The sequence below is a fragment of the Aedes albopictus genome, chromosome 2, assembly GCF_035046485.1.
Source record: "Aedes albopictus strain Foshan chromosome 2, AalbF5, whole genome shotgun sequence".
Taxonomy (NCBI): Eukaryota; Metazoa; Arthropoda; class Insecta; order Diptera; family Culicidae; genus Aedes; species Aedes albopictus.
Window position 1 is genome coordinate 245,831,418 of NC_085137.1, and position 17,415 is coordinate 245,848,832.

General features: G+C 39.1%; 1 protein-coding gene across 2 annotated transcripts in view; it reads right to left on the bottom strand.

Moving 5' to 3' along the window:
- The window catches only part of LOC115258243 (dual oxidase maturation factor 1), a 439,950-nt gene that overhangs the window by 74,984 nt on the left and 347,551 nt on the right, over positions 1-17,415 (bottom strand). For both annotated transcript variants that reach the window (XM_029858315.2, XM_062851454.1), the window contains exon 4: positions 4,699-4,898. In XM_029858315.2, coding sequence (XP_029714175.1) covers positions 4,699-4,863 — 165 coding nt within the window. In that variant the 5' untranslated portion in view covers positions 4,864-4,898. The remainder of the gene's footprint in view (positions 1-4,698; positions 4,899-17,415) is intronic.

Here is a 17,415-nt window from a genome sequence, read left to right on the forward strand (position 1 = left end):
TGGTTACGGTTAGGGTAGCTCAGATCAATCTTCAGCACAAAAAAACAGCAACGATCAATCTTTGCAGACTTATGCAAAATGGTATAGCCCAAGTGGCGTTAGTCCACTCCTAGAACCTTACTTTCGTAAGGGGAATTTCTATCTAGGAAACCTTGTGAATTCGGTATTTGCTGCTTTCAGTAAAATGAAATGGCAAACTCGTGTGTCATGCCTCGAGCATGTGTGCTTGTCAACAATGCAATCGTTGCTACACTCATCTGTTGTTCGGCCAATATTGTGCTATCACAATCGTTGTATCTGTTGGAAACCTCAACAGGAAATACGTTTATTGTTCTGGGGAGCTCAGACATCAATTTGAGAGGATCCAGTTTGATGGAATACTTGAGTAGTACAGATCTTGGATTACTTAACATAGGCAACCGCCCAACCTTCATAGTATCTGCTAGAGAGGAAGCGTTAGACATAACGCTTTGCTCTAGCAGAATTTGTCATGAGCTAACCAATTGGCATGTGTCAGATGAAGAATCTTTATCTTACCATCGCTACATCTTTTTTGAACATGTAAATGTTACTTCGCAAACTTCGCGTTTCAGGAACCCCCGGTCAACCAACTGGGATCTCTTTACCGATTTGGTTGCAGCCAAATTTCAAAGATACTCACCATTCATTGACACTCCAAGTGATTTAGATAATGCCGTTGATACTACAACGGCCTTCATCATGGAAGCTTTTGAAGAAGCTTGCCCTATGCGGTCTGTGAAGGAACCCCTTGAAGGAACTTTGATCTGGCGAAGCTCAGGATACAATGTAGAAAGATTTGGAACAGACGACGTTCGGCTGGATCGGGGGCTTTCAGGTCGGCACGCAAGGCCTACCAGAAAGCTTTTCGGTCTGCTGAACGATCCGGCTGGAAAAACCTTTGTTTAAATGTTCCCAGTTTGAGTGAGATCAGTCGGTTGAACAAAATTCTTGCAAAATCTAAGGATTTTCAAGTGAACGAAATTCGTTTGCTAAATTGTGATTTCACTTCCTCTGATGATGTAAATCTCTTTGAGTAAATCCGAGTAAAACATCTATTGTTCTTTTCACGGAAAAGCGAAACCGTAATGGTGTTCGACCTTTACGTCTCTTTGAAATCAATATGACTGAACAAGTAAAGTACGTTGGAGTCATTCTTGATTCCAAGCTTTCATGGACATCTCATGTTGAGTTCAGAATCAAGAAAGCTTGTATGGCCTTCGGACAATGCCGGCGAACCTTTGGTAGAACTTGGGGTCTTAAACCTAAGTATATCAAATGGATCTACACAACTGTTGTTCGGCCAATATTGTCAAGTACTGGCGATCAAAATGTGATATTGGCAAGATATTGGTTTGTTTGAGATAAGAGGTAAAAGTACTGAAAATAATAGCAAAAATTTGTTCTTGAAACATCTAACCAATAGCATAATTTGATATTTGAAGATCAATCGAATAGCTCACTACTATTGGTTAGATCTTACCAAGAGCTAAACGTGCTATGATGATGATGTTCCAGGAGTAAAATTGAGATATTGGGTAACTCTCGCTGAGACCGTCCTACTATTTACACCATGACTACAAAAATGTTTAAGGTGGCGATTTTCTGAAAGTCCCCCCCAAAAAAGTAAGAAAAATGCATTTGGTTAATGCATTTGGTTAATCAATCAGATCTACACGCCAATTGGGCTTCATCGCAAAAGTGTCACGGGAATTCACTGACCCTTATTGTTTCAAAGCACTTTATTGTGCACTGGTACGGCCTATATTGGAAAACGCTGCAGTTGTATGGACTCCTTACCACTTGTCGTGGATCGCCAGGATTGAACGTGTTCAACGTCGATTCATCCGAATTGCTCTTAGAGACCTGCCGTGGAGAGATCCACAAAATCTCCCTCCATATGAGGCGCGCTGTCGGCTTATTGGGCTCGATACGCTGCAGCGGCGTCGTAAAATCCAACAGGCTTCGTTTGTTGCGAAAACATTGAGTGGAGAGATTGACGCCTCCGAACTTTTGTCCCGAATCGAATTTCGTGCCACCGGGAGACAATTAAGGGGTTCGTCAATGCTGATGACCAGATTTCATCGAACGGCATATGGGTTTTACGAACCGCTTACCTCGAGTGTCCGAATTTTTTCTTTGGTGGACGACTTGTTTGAATTTGGGGAAAATTGTAGATGTTTCGTCAGGAGAGTTGAAAGGTCCGGTAGATTAAATTAGATTTAATTAGTTATATAAGACATTCATGTAGACTATTGTCAGATGGATTAAAATAAATAAATAAATAAATAAATAAATAAATAAATAAATAAATTTGATGAACCCCCCGTTAGTTGATTTTGGCCGCCATCTTGGATTTTTATACCAAAACTTTTTTTCACCATGTTGGCAACCGCCGATTTTCAAAACTTTTGCGTCAATCGAAAGCGAGGACATTTTTACACAACATATCAAAAATTTAGAGATGTATCTTTTTACTATCAAAAGTTATCTGCATTTTTGTGTCATGACACGTTTTCTTCATACATTTCCATGCGCACCGGCAACGACACCAAACAGCATCAGAGAATACGCCTGCATGTATACACAACGCATTTGGACCACCCTATATGAAAGTTGGTCGCCCTAATGACGAAATAAAAAAATACGGGTCTAATTATTTCCGAAGAATTACAAGCCCACCAAGTTTCACGACAATCGGAGATGCACTATATCGTTTTTCTATGGAATGGCTGTGTATGTGATAGCTGTGAATCCGGTTATGGAACATCGTACCATTTGATATCGTCGGTTTCCTGCAATAGGGGCACAAAATGTGAATTTTCAGAATGAGCGTTTGAAAATTGGGAATCTTGGAGCACCTTCTACAAGTTCACTTATTTCTCTGAATTTTGATTGTTGTGTCATAGAAAGGGACTGAAGGACTATCTGATTCATTAATTTAGGATTACTATTTTTCAACGACTATTGAAAAAGTTGACTGATTTTGAGTTGTGTCCCTTATTGCGGAAAATTGGGAAAATGCGAAAATCTCGAGTTTCTCAACGAATTTCGGAACGGGTCTTTGTGAGATGAAAGTTTACATAGTTTTTCGTCATTTCCCTTCAAAACCTCAAAAATGACAAATTTTGAGTTGTGCCCCTATTGCAGGAAACCGACGATATGTACCTGTCCAGTTTTTGCGCAACTACATTTACGAGTATTCGGCAAACACTTATTAAGTGAAACTGACTTCAGAAATCTGAATCTTCAGGAAGTTCTGTTGTTCTTGACCCGCTGTGGTAAAAAGCTATAGGCTCTCTTTACGCTTTATGCGTTATCACAGTGCTCTTTTCAGGACGCTGTTGGAACCCATTGTGGTACGCTTTTGCGTGTATGATGATCCTATTCCCTTACTTGTCCTTTCCCCTGCCCCATCTTTGTTTGCTTCCCTTCTCCCTCAAGTAAATCATGAATAGGCTCGTGTTCATGGCGATGGCACAAATTTCCCAAATGGAGAACGTGCCTCTGGAGCCGACCTACTGATACCTGATACCTGATGGTAATCAAATGGTGGCTCCAATATCGACATAGGTGCACGGATCTAGAAGGTGAGGGCTGCTTTTGCGAGTTTAAGAAATGTATGGAAAAACAACAAGATAAGTCGACGCATCAAAATCCGAATTTTTAACTCGAACGTGAAATCTGTGCTGTTGTACGCCAATGAAACTTGGTGTGTATCAGTGGAGAACAATTTACGGCTGCAGTCCACGAAATCTGCAAACAAGCGTTAGATTGGAACCGCCAGCTGGACCAGAGGCGGACCCAGAGGCTCAATGCAGAGCAGCCTCAACGACGCAATAAAGCAGGTTGACAGAAATTTCACCTGGTCACAGGTCAAGGCAATGGCGGGCAATCGTCCAGGATACAGATCTTCAAATTCGGCCCTCTGCACCACGTGCTCGGAACTGAAAGTAAGTAAGTCTTCCGTGGCCGGCGCCATTTTTGTACCGTTAAAGAATCACTGAAGCGTACACAGTAAGAATTTTTCAAGTATTTAGTTCATATTCATTGTGCAACTGTCATTAGTTCGGGTCGTCAATCACGGAGTAGCAACCAGTGCTGTCTGCAGATAATCTATGCTAAGCTAAGCTAGAGACTAAAGGCTCCAAAGAAAAAAGAAACTATCACCGCTTGGCACTTATCTTTCCTTAATCGTATGTTTATGGGTGTTATTACTATAACAGGACATATACGCAATGTATGCAAGCAGAATGTGGGAAATTTCGTTCGTTATTGTGGCGCCTTGGTGCCGTATTTTCATTGCAATGGAGACTCAATGCAATGATATTTAAATCTTTGCGAAGAGGTCTTCTCAACTATTACTATTACGACGGTGTCACTGCACAGTGCACAGTTGTTTCGAAGGGCAAACCCAAATTACAATATTAAATTAGCACATGTTAAGTAGAACACCTAAGAAAAATCTCGTTCAAGTGAAGAATCAAAATATTTTTTTTTGTGTAGTAAGGAGTTTTACATCTTTTAAAATTTTTATCAAAGCTGTCCTAAAAAAACAGTCTTATTCCACTGTGCAAAGAGCTACATGAGCAAGGCATGAATTCATTGCGATGATAATGAGACGCAACTAATAAAAGTTCATGTTATGCAATTTGATGGCTGGTTTAATGTTTTGCTTACCTGCTTTCGCACGCCGGGGAAGATGACCAGAAATGCCAGATAGATAGTGGCAAACAAGACGCATACGGCCACAATCGACACATCGCCGGTTACTGGGGTTCGGTTGGAGAACGAGTACAGAGTGGGAGCCCCGTCGTCTCGAAATGCATCGAACCAACCCTTCATTGCGAGGGAAGGTCGGTATCAGCAATGGTGGGAACCTGCGGATGGAAGATAGAGAAAAGAAAATGTGTTACTGTAACGATCGTTATACTATTGCTCACCTCATAGGTAGGCGGCAGACGAAGGCGGAAATGTTAACTTAACGCGGAAGCCGTTCACAGTCTGTATAGAGATGTTAGTTTATTTACGATTATATTTATTTGACAGTACATCCAGTAAACGACAAACATATTGAAAAATTGTAATTTAACATTTAAATTTTAAAGACTGAAACTCGTCAGCAATTGACACCAAACAGCACTCACAGTCAAATGAGCACATCCCACACTCCGGAAGCACTGATGATGACAAGGACGCATTTTACGCGCAGCTCGAACGCGAGTACGACCGCTGCCCAAGCCACGACGTCAAGATCATCATAGGAGATCTAAACGCTCAGGTCGTCCAGGAGGAGAAATTCAGACCGACGATTGGACAGTTCAGCGCCTACCAGAAGACGAACGAAAACGGCCTACGACTCATTGATTTCGCCGCCTCCAAAAATATGGCCATACGTTGCACCTTTTACCACCACAGCCTCCCTTATCGTTAGACCTGGAGATCACCACACCAGACAAAATCGCCAATCGACCACGTCCTGATTGACGGACGACACTTCTCCGATACATATTGTCGACGGCTCCACCCCATTACCCCGAACGCCATTACCCCGAACGCCACTACCCCGAATGCCATTACCCCGAATAGGCCACTACCCCGAAAGCCATTACCCCGAAAGCCACTACCCCGAAGGGGCCATTACCCCGAATCGTTCAGGAGATCACCAAAAAAGTGGTGACCGATTAGAAGTTGATGAAGGTGGTTATAAGTTAGAAAAGGGTAATCAGTAACTAGTGTAGGTATGAATACTCTTCTCCATCCTATGCCCCTATGTTAATTCTATTCTTAAACAGACGATTTAGGTACCGATTTATTCCGTTTTCTTTTTGTAACGAGTAAAAAAAAAATATAAAAATAAAACACAAATCAAATAGCTCTTATTTACTTCATTTTAGATAGCATGACAATGGGAGCACATTGTTTAAGATAGGTTCCGTTTCCCTTAGGTTTCCGTATGTTGTGCTTCATGCAAAAGTAAGGTTCGTGAAAACGAAAGCAGCAAACGCAATGAAATTAAAAAAACAAGTAAAGAAAAATTTTCCATATTTTAAACTAGCTGCTCTTTTGAACTTATAGCTATGGCTATAAAAACTACAAGTATTTCAAACTGACATTTTCCCTTCTTTCAAAAGTTGGTTGGCCTCAAGCACGATTGTAAACTGGTGGCAAACGATTGTGCTGGTTATCAAACTACACTTCTTCAAATATTTGCCTTCTTTTAAAAATAGGCTGTTCTTTTGAGTTTGCAGTTTCCAACCGTGTAATATTGCAGAGTTGTTTGGTAGCGAAACTGTTAATTTTTCTATAGAAATGTTTCCTTCTTTTCATCAGAAGCTGTTCTTTCGAGTTTGAGTGTTACGTAGTTTATTTACAGACGAATAACTAACTCCATAGCGGATTTGTTCTTCTTTGAATAATAGGCTGTTCTTTCAAGTAAAATTTTTCAGAATTGACTTGCGGCCGAACTGGCAACTAGATTTCTTTTGATTTTCTTTTGATTTTGATGATCAGTTTCCAGAACATCAAGCCCTAAAATTGTTTTCTGAATATTTTTTTCAAGATTGTAGTAGGTACTGGACTGGATTTCAGATATTCAGTTAAGTTCACTTAGCAAGGTAGATCCAGCATCGTTGGACCAAATTAATTATTTTTTTTCTGGCGATTGTAGCTTTTCTTTTCATGAAAGGCTGTTCTTCTAGCTGCACTTATAAAGTTTACTGGGAGTGAAAGCTGCTTACTGTATATGAGATTTGCCCTTCTTCAATTTATAGGCTGTTCTTTCTAGTTACGTCGTTACCGGGTTGATTGACGACATATCTCTATTAATTCCATCTGGTGTTTTTCCTTCTTTTAAAGTTGGGCTGTTCTTTCGACTTATATTGTTACATAGTTGTTTGGTAGCCATGTTGCCCTTTGCAGATTTATGTATAGGGGCCGTGCATAAACTATGTAAGTAGGAGAGGGTCTATCCAAATTCTAAGCTCTATACAAAATTACAAATTTTTGTATGAACAAATCGTGGACTTCGTGACCGAGCGGTTAGCGGCGTTAGTCGTTTATGTATCTCGCTTGCCTCGGAGTGTGGGTTCGATTCCCGCTCCGGTCGAGGAAAACTTTTCGTCAAAACAGAAAATACTCCACTGGGCCACTGAGTGTTATACGTGTTATCCATTGTCTAATGTTAGTAATGTACAGTCTGTGCGGCCTCTGGCCGAAGACGGTGTAATTGTCTTTTAAAATTCTACGATAAGGAGGGGGAGAGGACCGAGGTGACCAAAATTCTGTCTACGTAGTTTATGAATGGTCCCATAGGAGATTTGCCCTTCTTTAATTTATATGCTGTTCTTTCTAGTTATATCCTTGCAGACCTTATTGGCGGCCAACCTATCAATCACATTTTTTTCACATTTAAGGATTTTTTTTAATTTACACTGTTATAGAGTTTTATTACCAAATCGTCTATTCCTCCTTAAAAGATTTTTTTTCTTTTTCTTACTATAAAATGTTCTTTCCGGGCCTATTTTGCAATTTGTATTATTTGATCTCGCCTAATGATCATTAGGCTTATTAGTGATACTTTGGCCAAATGTCTTTTCGGCTTAATGAGCCAATATCGATAGCCAGTATTTGAAGGACCTTTACTGACAGCTCTATCTCATACAAGATCATCTCTAATACGTATTATTCTATTATTTTGTTTTAAGGTTATTCTTTGCATTGATATCTTCCGGTATTAAAGCTGTCAGTAATGTTATTAAATTAATAAAAATATAAAATACCCATCATCAGAATAACCCATCTAAAAATATGCTTTCGGGGTAATGGCGTTCGAGGTAGTGGCCCATTCGGGGTAGTGGCGTTTGGGGTAATGGCGTTCGGGGTAATGGCATTCGGGGTAATGGGGTAGAACCATTGTCGACGTCAGGACCTATCTGCACCCAAAACTATCCGTCATCTATGTACATTGTACGGTACCGGCGATCACCACGGTACAACCTAGAGCGACTGAAGCAATCGGATGTTCATTAGCGTGGGACACAAAAAGACATTTTACTCCTGTACACTTTTTGAGTTCAATTTTGGCCCCACATCAACTGTGCAAAATTTTAGTTCGATCGGAGAAACTATATTTTAGCGCCAGCCGTTGTAAGTTTTCATACGATTTACTATTGGGAAAATCACCTTTTCAAAGAAAAATCGCCACAGGTTGCCCCTTAACCCCAAAAAAGATATCAATGAATGATTTCTGTTGGAAATTTTACGAGAAACAAACTCTCTGAAGACCGCAAAGCGATCTAAGGCATGTGGAAAAAGTTATTGACTGAAAACCGAATGGCATGCCAACGCTGTTTAACATGTAAGGAATAACAATAAATAATAAAATCTCGTCATTTTATCGACCGGGTAAGGCTTAATGACTTTTTCCACGAATGTCGCATCGCTTTGCGGTCTTCGGATTCGGCCGATGACTTTTTTCGCTTGTGGTTAAAGTGAAATGTTAATTCAAAATACTTTTAAAATGAAGTGCTCATATAAAAGTGCAAATCGGGACAACAAAAGAACAAATTGGAAGAGACCAAACGGTGAATTATAAAAAAAAATGTTTCACAACCCCACCCCCCTCCAGCCAACTGCAGCTGGCGGCATTGCCGGATCGTCAGAGCGTCGTAGTTCCAATTGCGAGTTGATGGACTGCTGTAGCTATGCCACCAGGACTACATATTATTGAATTTCGCGAATTTCGGAACCAATTTGTGTGCGATGCATCTTTCTATTTCGATAATCTGCTAAAACTAAGCCGTCTGAGAGGTAGTGGCACGTGCAAATGCGAAGAATAAAGGCCACGTTGTATTGCAAGAAAAAACATGTGCGAGTGAAAAAAAAAGATTAGATTACGAGCCTAGCTAATATATTTAGAAAATACAGTGTATATGCATCTGACGTGTTGTCAAAAGATGACCAGTGATACGGTGCGCAAAGGCAGAAAGGCAAGAAAAATTAGTTGTTGGGTGACATAGTAACCACAGTGCTACTTGGATGAATTTCGTTCACGGCTAAGTATAAATTTTGAAAAAAATAATCAATCATTGAAGAAAATTACAGTGTTTCGTGCATGTATGGTGTTGATGGTGATGGTTGAAGGAAGCATTCAAGGATATTGGAGTCAATTTGCGGATGAAATTTGGTGAGATCAATCTGATTTTCATTATATTGTATTTTTTGCTTTATATTTTATGGAGGACTGACATCATTATATTACTTTATAAAATTATAATTTCAAATTTCTATAATGGAGTGACATAAGTGTATCAATTAACTATTTTGTTATGCTTTGTTGATGTTATTTGTTCATTCGGGGAAGATATCATTTTAGTTTTGAAATTGAGGGCAAAAAAGCCTCAGGCATGTAGGTGTTAATGTGGTAATTATTGACAATTTAGATTCCTGTAATAGTAGGAGACGTTAGTTTTTTTTTTCTTTTCGTTCCAGAGAGCGAGTAAAGGCGCTTAAGCCTAGGCATAAGGGCCAGGACACTAGGGGGAAATACCTGTGTCCCATCCCAGGAAACCAAGGATCAAGGAGTGAGATTAACCTTCTTAGCAACGTCACTCCCATCGTTAATATTTCATATTCACGATACGTATACGGAACGGTTGGTACGAGATGTCCCCGTTCTTTGATTTAATTAACAATAACAACGCTGCACAGTAGGCCTGGCCGCTTTAACTCTTGCACTACATCTGCGATGTACTGCAAGAATTAATAATGACAAGAAAAATGATGGAATTGGTCGATTCTATCATTTTCCAGGATTCTTTCAATGAATGGCTGTGTATGTGTAGACTAGACTAGAATGTCGCATCGCTTTGCGGTCTTCGGAGGTCTGATTCCTCGAGAAGTTATCTACAGAAATCTTTCAACGACTTATTTTTAGGGATCAATGGGTGACCTCAAGCGATTTTTCATTGAAGAAGTAAATTCTCCCCATAGTAAATCGTATGAAAAACTAAGAATGCGGGCCCTAAAATATAGTTTCTTCGATCGATCTGAAATTTTGCACAGTTGATATGGGGCCAAAACGGAACTCAAAAAGTATACAGGAGTTGGAGTTTTTCCATTTTTTATATTTTCCCATATAAACCGTGTACCAGGCTAATGTTCATACGTGCATACGTGCATACATGCAGAATCTCGAGGCAGCGTTGCCAGACAAGGGCGCACTTGATGTGGCTGTTGTATAGACTACAGCATGGTAATCCTAGATGGCGATGTGCTACGAGATTCATCGCAGAAGGCTTTGTTTGCAAGAAACGTCAGAAAAAAGTTAAACAGGATTTCAGTTCTTCAACGAACGTTAAGCAGTAAAGACAGAAGAAAATGAACAGCATCGACAACATTCGGTATTTCGATGAATAATGAAGTCTAGAAAAGGACTTTGGAGAACCTCCGGTCACAATATTGGCGCAGTCGGTAATCCTAGATGATTCCTCCAAGAAACTTTTCAAAGACTTTTTCGGAAATCTCTTCTGAGAGTGCTCCAGGAATCTTCTCAGAAATCTCTCCAGAAATCCAGAAACTCTCCAGGGATTCCATAATGATTTTTATCAGGGACCTGTGAAAGAGTTACTGCAAGGATTATTTAAAGAACTTCATATAGGATTACCATGCTGTAGTCTATACAGCAGTGGCCCCTCTAGAAGACTGCTGGAGGACAGTAAAAGCAGCCATCAACAATGTTGCCGAGAACACCATCGGATACGTGGAAAGGAGTCGACGAAAGGAATTGTTCGACGAGGAGAGCAGAGCGATTTTGGAGGAAAAGAACGCAGTAGGGGCGGTACTGCGGCAGCAACGAACGCGGAAGTACGTGAAACGTTACAAACAGTTGCGGAAACAGCATACCCGCTTCTTTCGAGAGAAAAACGTGTCGTGTCGGTAAGATCAGTGCAGTGAAAGAACACTTCCCAAAAATCCGTTGCGGCCACAGGGCCTGAGCACAATAAAGCAAACCAAATTTTAAATTTTAAATACTAAGCGTGACGTTACACTTCAGTTTTACCTGAGAGTTAGGAACAAATTAAGAATAAACTCGCAGAATTTAAGTTTTTGTTTTTTTGTACACCAAGTGCACTGGAAAGGTTCTAAACATGACTTTTTGACAGAAGGTATCTACGAAGTACCGTAGACCCAGGAGAAGGTCAACTATTTAAGTTTGACGTGACAGTAACGCGTGTAAACAAGCTGTATAAGTACATTTTCATCCTTGCGCATGGTTGTTTGCATGATAGTACGATGTAGCATGCCATGTTTTCTTTTGCAATCTTTCGATCAGCAATATTAAGACGTCATCATCAAATGTCAGCTATCCTGAATGTAACACCTTCTAAATGTTGTACACCGTGGGTAAAGGTAATGAAGAATGTGCCTTGCTGTGAGATACAACCTATCAGTTCGCTAACACAGCTACGCGCCTACTATTCAATTGGAGAAATGATTTATCATATTTGGGTGTTTAACTGTGTGTGACATCTTCAATGGTAGTAAATGTTACGGCTGAACGTGGGTTGTAACTGATTTCTGATTTTAACAATTAGTCGGCTCGAGATCTGGCTCAGCAACAGTATCTTCTTCAAATTGTTGAACAGCACAGAAAGAAAAATCCTTTGTTAAATTTGATAAATAAATGAATTTTTGTTGTTTTGAAGTTTGCAATATGTTCGATAAGAAATCCTCCAATCCTGTTGTGCTATTGGTATGACATTTTCCGGCATGACACTTCGTGGATTGTCATTTCCTGAGGCGAGACCGGACAACTGGCTTCTTATTATTCTTCCTCTCTCCCAATATGTTTGCTGTTTATTTTCATTGCGCTTCGTTCGTCGCTCGGGCCAGTGTTGTCAAAAATTATGTTTCGCTTTTTGTTTCACATTTTGTACGTTAAATATCATTTTATAATTTTTAGGCAAAGTGAGAGATAGGACAGATAGTACATATATACGGAGATCCCATGAATGTCGTCACGTTTTTGAGGTGGCAGAGGTGCTTTGGATGCGATTGCGATTGAAAACAGATTCCGTAAACTGAAATATAGAGCTATGTTTCAATTCACTGTACGACCTCGCTATGAACGTGCACCATTTTTTTTTACCCTTAAGTAACTCGCGCGGTTGGCCACCACCGTCAGCACCACGCTAATGCCGAGTACAAAAAGCGAGATTTTTTAAACGTGTTGTACAAAATACAACAGCGCGATCACTCGAGGGTTAATAAAGATTTCTAGCAAGATTTCTAGATTGAGACTAAATAAGTCCACAAATTACGCAACGCTCTAGGGGGCGGGGGGTCAAAAATTGCCGTTCTAGCGTTACATAATAAATAAATGCTGCCTAAGGGCGAAAGTAATATGATCGATTCTCTCCTCTTCAAATTGAAGTGACAAGATGCAGGTTTGAAAGTGCTTCAAACTCAATCATGATTTATTATTTTTTTGTGAAAATAGCTTAAATTGAAAATCTGAAATTATAAGGCATATTCAAAGACAATACAAATTATTCACTTCCTTTTAATATTATGTAATGCAAATTTACTACGGCTCACAATATCACACGGCTTTTCATTCAATAAAATTTATCTTACGCTGCATAGTCGATCATTCCGCTATATTACTAACGGTGGAATCTCATCCTCGTGACTCACACAAAAACGCGCCCACTGAGAACGGACGAGAGGATTTTTCGGAAATTTGTAAAACTTAAGCTCTTGATGATTTGTACTGCTGTGCAAACAGCCAAACGCCTTGCACTTCATGATATTCATGATAATTTGCGTTCGACGCAAACCGACTCGAATGAAACAAATAAAACAACAAACAAAGGCGAACGAAACAAAACGCAACGGCGTCTGAACAGCTGACGCCAAACCTGTGGCAGATCAGTATTTTCAATTGATTTTGACAACACTGCCCACACGCGCTCGGGTGCGATCGGGTGGCGGTTTCAATTCTGTGCTTATTTTTAATGACATAAAATCAACCAATCAGCAGCTGGTCCGTTTTGGCCCCATATCGAGCTACGGTATTGACCGGTCTCGTTTCAGGTCATTTCCAGCACTGCCATTTTCCGGAACGTTGTCCATAAAGTCATTTCACGGAAAGAATGAAATGTGTCGAGGCTGTGAGGTGGATATTTTTTCCCCTTTGGAACAGGTGGTACGTAGTGCTATTCTAAGCCGACAGCTTCAAGACAATACTGTGTTGAAACAATTTTAGGACTTTTAAAAATGGTTTTCGTCGAATGTACTTGCATTTTGGGTGAAAAGTATTCCCCCTCGACCATACAACCGCCACACAGTGTGCATCCAAGCGCAGTACGAGAAAGAAGGAAAAATTGTAATTCGAACACTTGGTAAGTACCTATTGTTGGGTCTAGCTCGAATCCAAACTAAGATTCAATAAACCACGATCGGATGACTAACAGAAACTACCTAATTCTTGAATTCCTTGCGGTCTGAAACAGCGTCTTTATATCACCACGTCTCAGCCAATTCTCTCTTCCTAGATGGTTCCAGACTACTATGACCGTTTCTTCTCGTTGTCCCTAACAACGAGCACATGTCTCGGAACACCGAAGCAAATCATCCACTGATTATCTTATAATAACATTATCAATTTCCTACACCTATCATCAACAAATAAATTGAGGATGTTCAATTCTGTGTGTCATTCTGTGTAGATTTCCCATCGCCTTTCCTTTCAAACATAAATAACATCGGTGTTTTTCACTGTTACCGTAATCCGGGGTAACATTGATCAGAATTTTCGATCTTTCTTGAATAATTCCCTTGTTTAAGCAAGCGTTACATGTTTTATAGATTTAAAACAAGTACTGGCCCTCTGAGTATGTGTTAAGCTACTCGAAAAAGTATTGTAAAACTGTAAAACATGTTTAAATAGGCTTTTTAATCTATTTTTTGATTTTGTTGATTTGGGGTAACATTGATCATGTTAGTAATCAATGTTCGTTTGTTTTGAAAATACCTTTACTTACTAAATTCGCGGTCGCTGATTACGAATATGTTGTCCAAATTCTTACAAGTTATGTACTTTTTGAGTTATTTTAGGGTTAAAATCCTCCAAACCACGAATAACGCCTAAAAGTAGGCAATGGCTTAAGGAAATGATAGCCTGCTTTACATAAATCGTGTATTTCATTGAAAAAGAACATTTTCACAAAAGTTTCGCTAATTAAATTCAACTCAAGGATATCGTATTGAAGTAATACAATGATTTTGAAACTCATATTGTATCTATTATTCACGCCAAGCATGAATGTTTGACAATGTATATCATTGCGTTACAAAACACAGTTATGGAAAAATCGATTTATTTCAATGTTTATGAAATTCAATTTTCATGAATTGCATGTCATTTAATAGCTAAATGATGACAGTTTATGCTATACCATTCGATAGCAGAATTTGATTCAATATAAAATGCATGTTTGAACATTCCATGAGGCCGGCCAAGCTGATCAATGTTACCCCGCTGATCAATGATACCCCGTTTTACGGTACCTAATTTTAGTCGGGCTCGAAATCAAGGACAAACAAACAGGAAAATTCCTCAAGGAAATAATCCTCGAAACGCTGCAGGCCTGTGAAGTGGACACCGCTCAGATCTATTCTGCTACCTCAGACAACGGTGCAAATATTATTTTTACTATTAGGCAACTGCAGAAAGTGGCAGAAATCGAAGCCATCGAAGCTAATCCAGAAGTGCCGGAAGCCGAAGACAGTGACGTGTTCCTGGAATCTGTATTCCAAGAAATTGGCTCTCATCTGAATCTTGTTCAATGTGTAGCTCACACCGTACAGCTGGCTGTTGGTGATGTGGTGAAAAAGAACGATGCAGATGTGAAGAAAATACCGAGTTTGTAAAAGATTCCCGAAAAGTAAAGTACAGTTTGTTCGTTGATCACATGAAGGCAACAACAGCTCCATTGTGGGGTGTCACTCGCTGGAATGGAAAATACAAAATGTGTAAACAAAATGTCTACATGATCTCCTTACTGGTGGCTTATTTTTTGGTCCAAATTGATTAGACCAAACAAAAACAGATCATGTTGCTTGTTCATGCAGCCGTTGTTCTAAATTTGTTTGGTGCATTTTATTTGTAAACAATTTCGAACTCTGGAGGTGATTGTAAACGGGTGAAACTGACTAAAGGTTCCTCAGTAAAATTAGTTTTAAGAAAAAATGGTTTCTGGCAGGCAGGATTGACTTTAAATCTCTCTAGGATTATATTCGGAAATTCCTCCAGGAGTTCCTTAGAGAATTTTTTCAAGAGATCTTTAGGGAAGGATTTCCGGAAGCAATTTCCGATGGAACTCCAGCAGGAATCCCCAAAGAAACTCTTTGAGAAATCCCCAAAGGAACTCCTGGAGAAATCAATTTACGTTCTTAGTGTGAAAATTCATGTGATTGCAGCTAACTAAAGCTAATTTCAGGCAGTGACTCATTATTAGGCCAAGGAACACCGAAAATCACAAAATTATGGATCACTTTTTGTGCAGCATAAAATTGAGAGTTCTGCGTACATGGGAATTGCAAACTTTTAGGCGTTTATCGCTGGTGAGTGGAGATTTAGTCCAAATCGCGATAACACGCTTCGTTAAGAGGTTTGAGACCAGGTTATGATTCTACTATAGATGATCTACCGAGAATGAGTGATCATTCATTGAAAATATAGATAAAACATTATTGTTTAGCTGATTCCTTTTGAGTGACCCGTAATAGGCAACAAATTGACCCATAATTGTTACACAGGCAATATTCACCCGTTATTGTGGTTTTCATTATTTACCAACTTTTGAATAATTTTCACCACCTAAAGTGAATTTTACAAGCATTTTTTATTTAAAACTAAAGGAGTTTCAATTATAAGAATATAAAATAAAAATAATGAAAGTGTTTTTTTTGTATGAAAATCGATTTATATTATGACAATAATGATTGCTTCTTGAGTGACCCATAATAATTATTGTGATATGAGTGTAAATCAAGTTTTTCACGAAAGTAAGAAGATTTCAAATGAAATGGTCTACTTATAGGCGTTTAATTTATTACAGGACCCGCATTAAACGCCTAAATGTAGGCAGTTTCTTTTAAAATCGTCTGCCTTCCGTGAAAAATATGATTTTTCATACAAAAACAGTATGTTATCATCAAGTTTTATTTATAGTTAAATTCGATATGCTTAAGACCTAGATAACGACGAAAAAATCTACTACTTGCATGCCTTAAAATCTCTTGCAAGCGCATATAAATTAGACTCAGACTTGACAATGTTTTGGTGGTTTTGGTTATAATGTATTATGTATTATATAGTATACTTCAGCTTCTAGATTTATTCTCTTCTTTATCTGATTTTCCGTCGTAATATAGAAGTTCGTTATGTTCAGGTAAAATTGTTAGGCATCTTCCTCCTTCAATTTGGTTGTCGCGACGAACACATCCAGCTTCCGTTGCACGTTAATCCCGACATATATTTTTTCCAGCTTACAATAATGGGATTCCTCAAGTTCGATCGAACCGACATTTTTCAACACGACAATACCTAGTCCGGCCGCATGAAGTGTTCCCAATATTTGCATCAACAGCCGCTTGTTTTGCATGTTTAGGATTTTTCGATTGGAAAAGTTTATTTAAATTGTTTTATCTTTCGTAAAATAAACGACAGAAAAGTTAAATATAACTCTGTCAGAGGATTATTTAATATCTCCTTGTTTTTTTGCTACATTTTTTCTATCTGACGGCGGTCAACCGTAGCGTCATGATAGCTCAAATATATTTTGAGTGCAACCAACCTTTCTAGCAGACGTTCTACAACGGCTTGCAGCGACAACCATCGAGTTGTACTAGGGTGTACCATATTGAGAGGCTTCAATTCGAGAATGCTTAGAAGTTGATCGAATTAAGCCGATCGAAGTGGGCTTAATAATGCATAAATGTCTTTACACGTTTATTCAACGTATGAATGAGGGTATTGTTCCTACATCCGCACTCCATATAAATTAAATCCGGCCCAGCTGCTTTTCCATTACTTGATTTGTTTATAATAGCTTAAATTTCATCTGCTGTTGGGGGTTGTATTAGTGGGGTGTTATTCTGCTTGTTACAGAAATCAATTTTTGGCCCTTCACTTTCTTTCGTTCCATACTCTTGTACTTAGTATTCTCTTCTAATTTTGTTAATTGAACGCTTTCTGGCGGTTATGTGTTTTTCTCATACGATGCTTTATATCAAAATCGTTAATATTTTCAAAGAATTCTCTTATTTCTTTTTCGTTGCGATCCCTGATTGCCTGGTTGAATTCTTGCCTCTTCTTGCCTGTTTTTC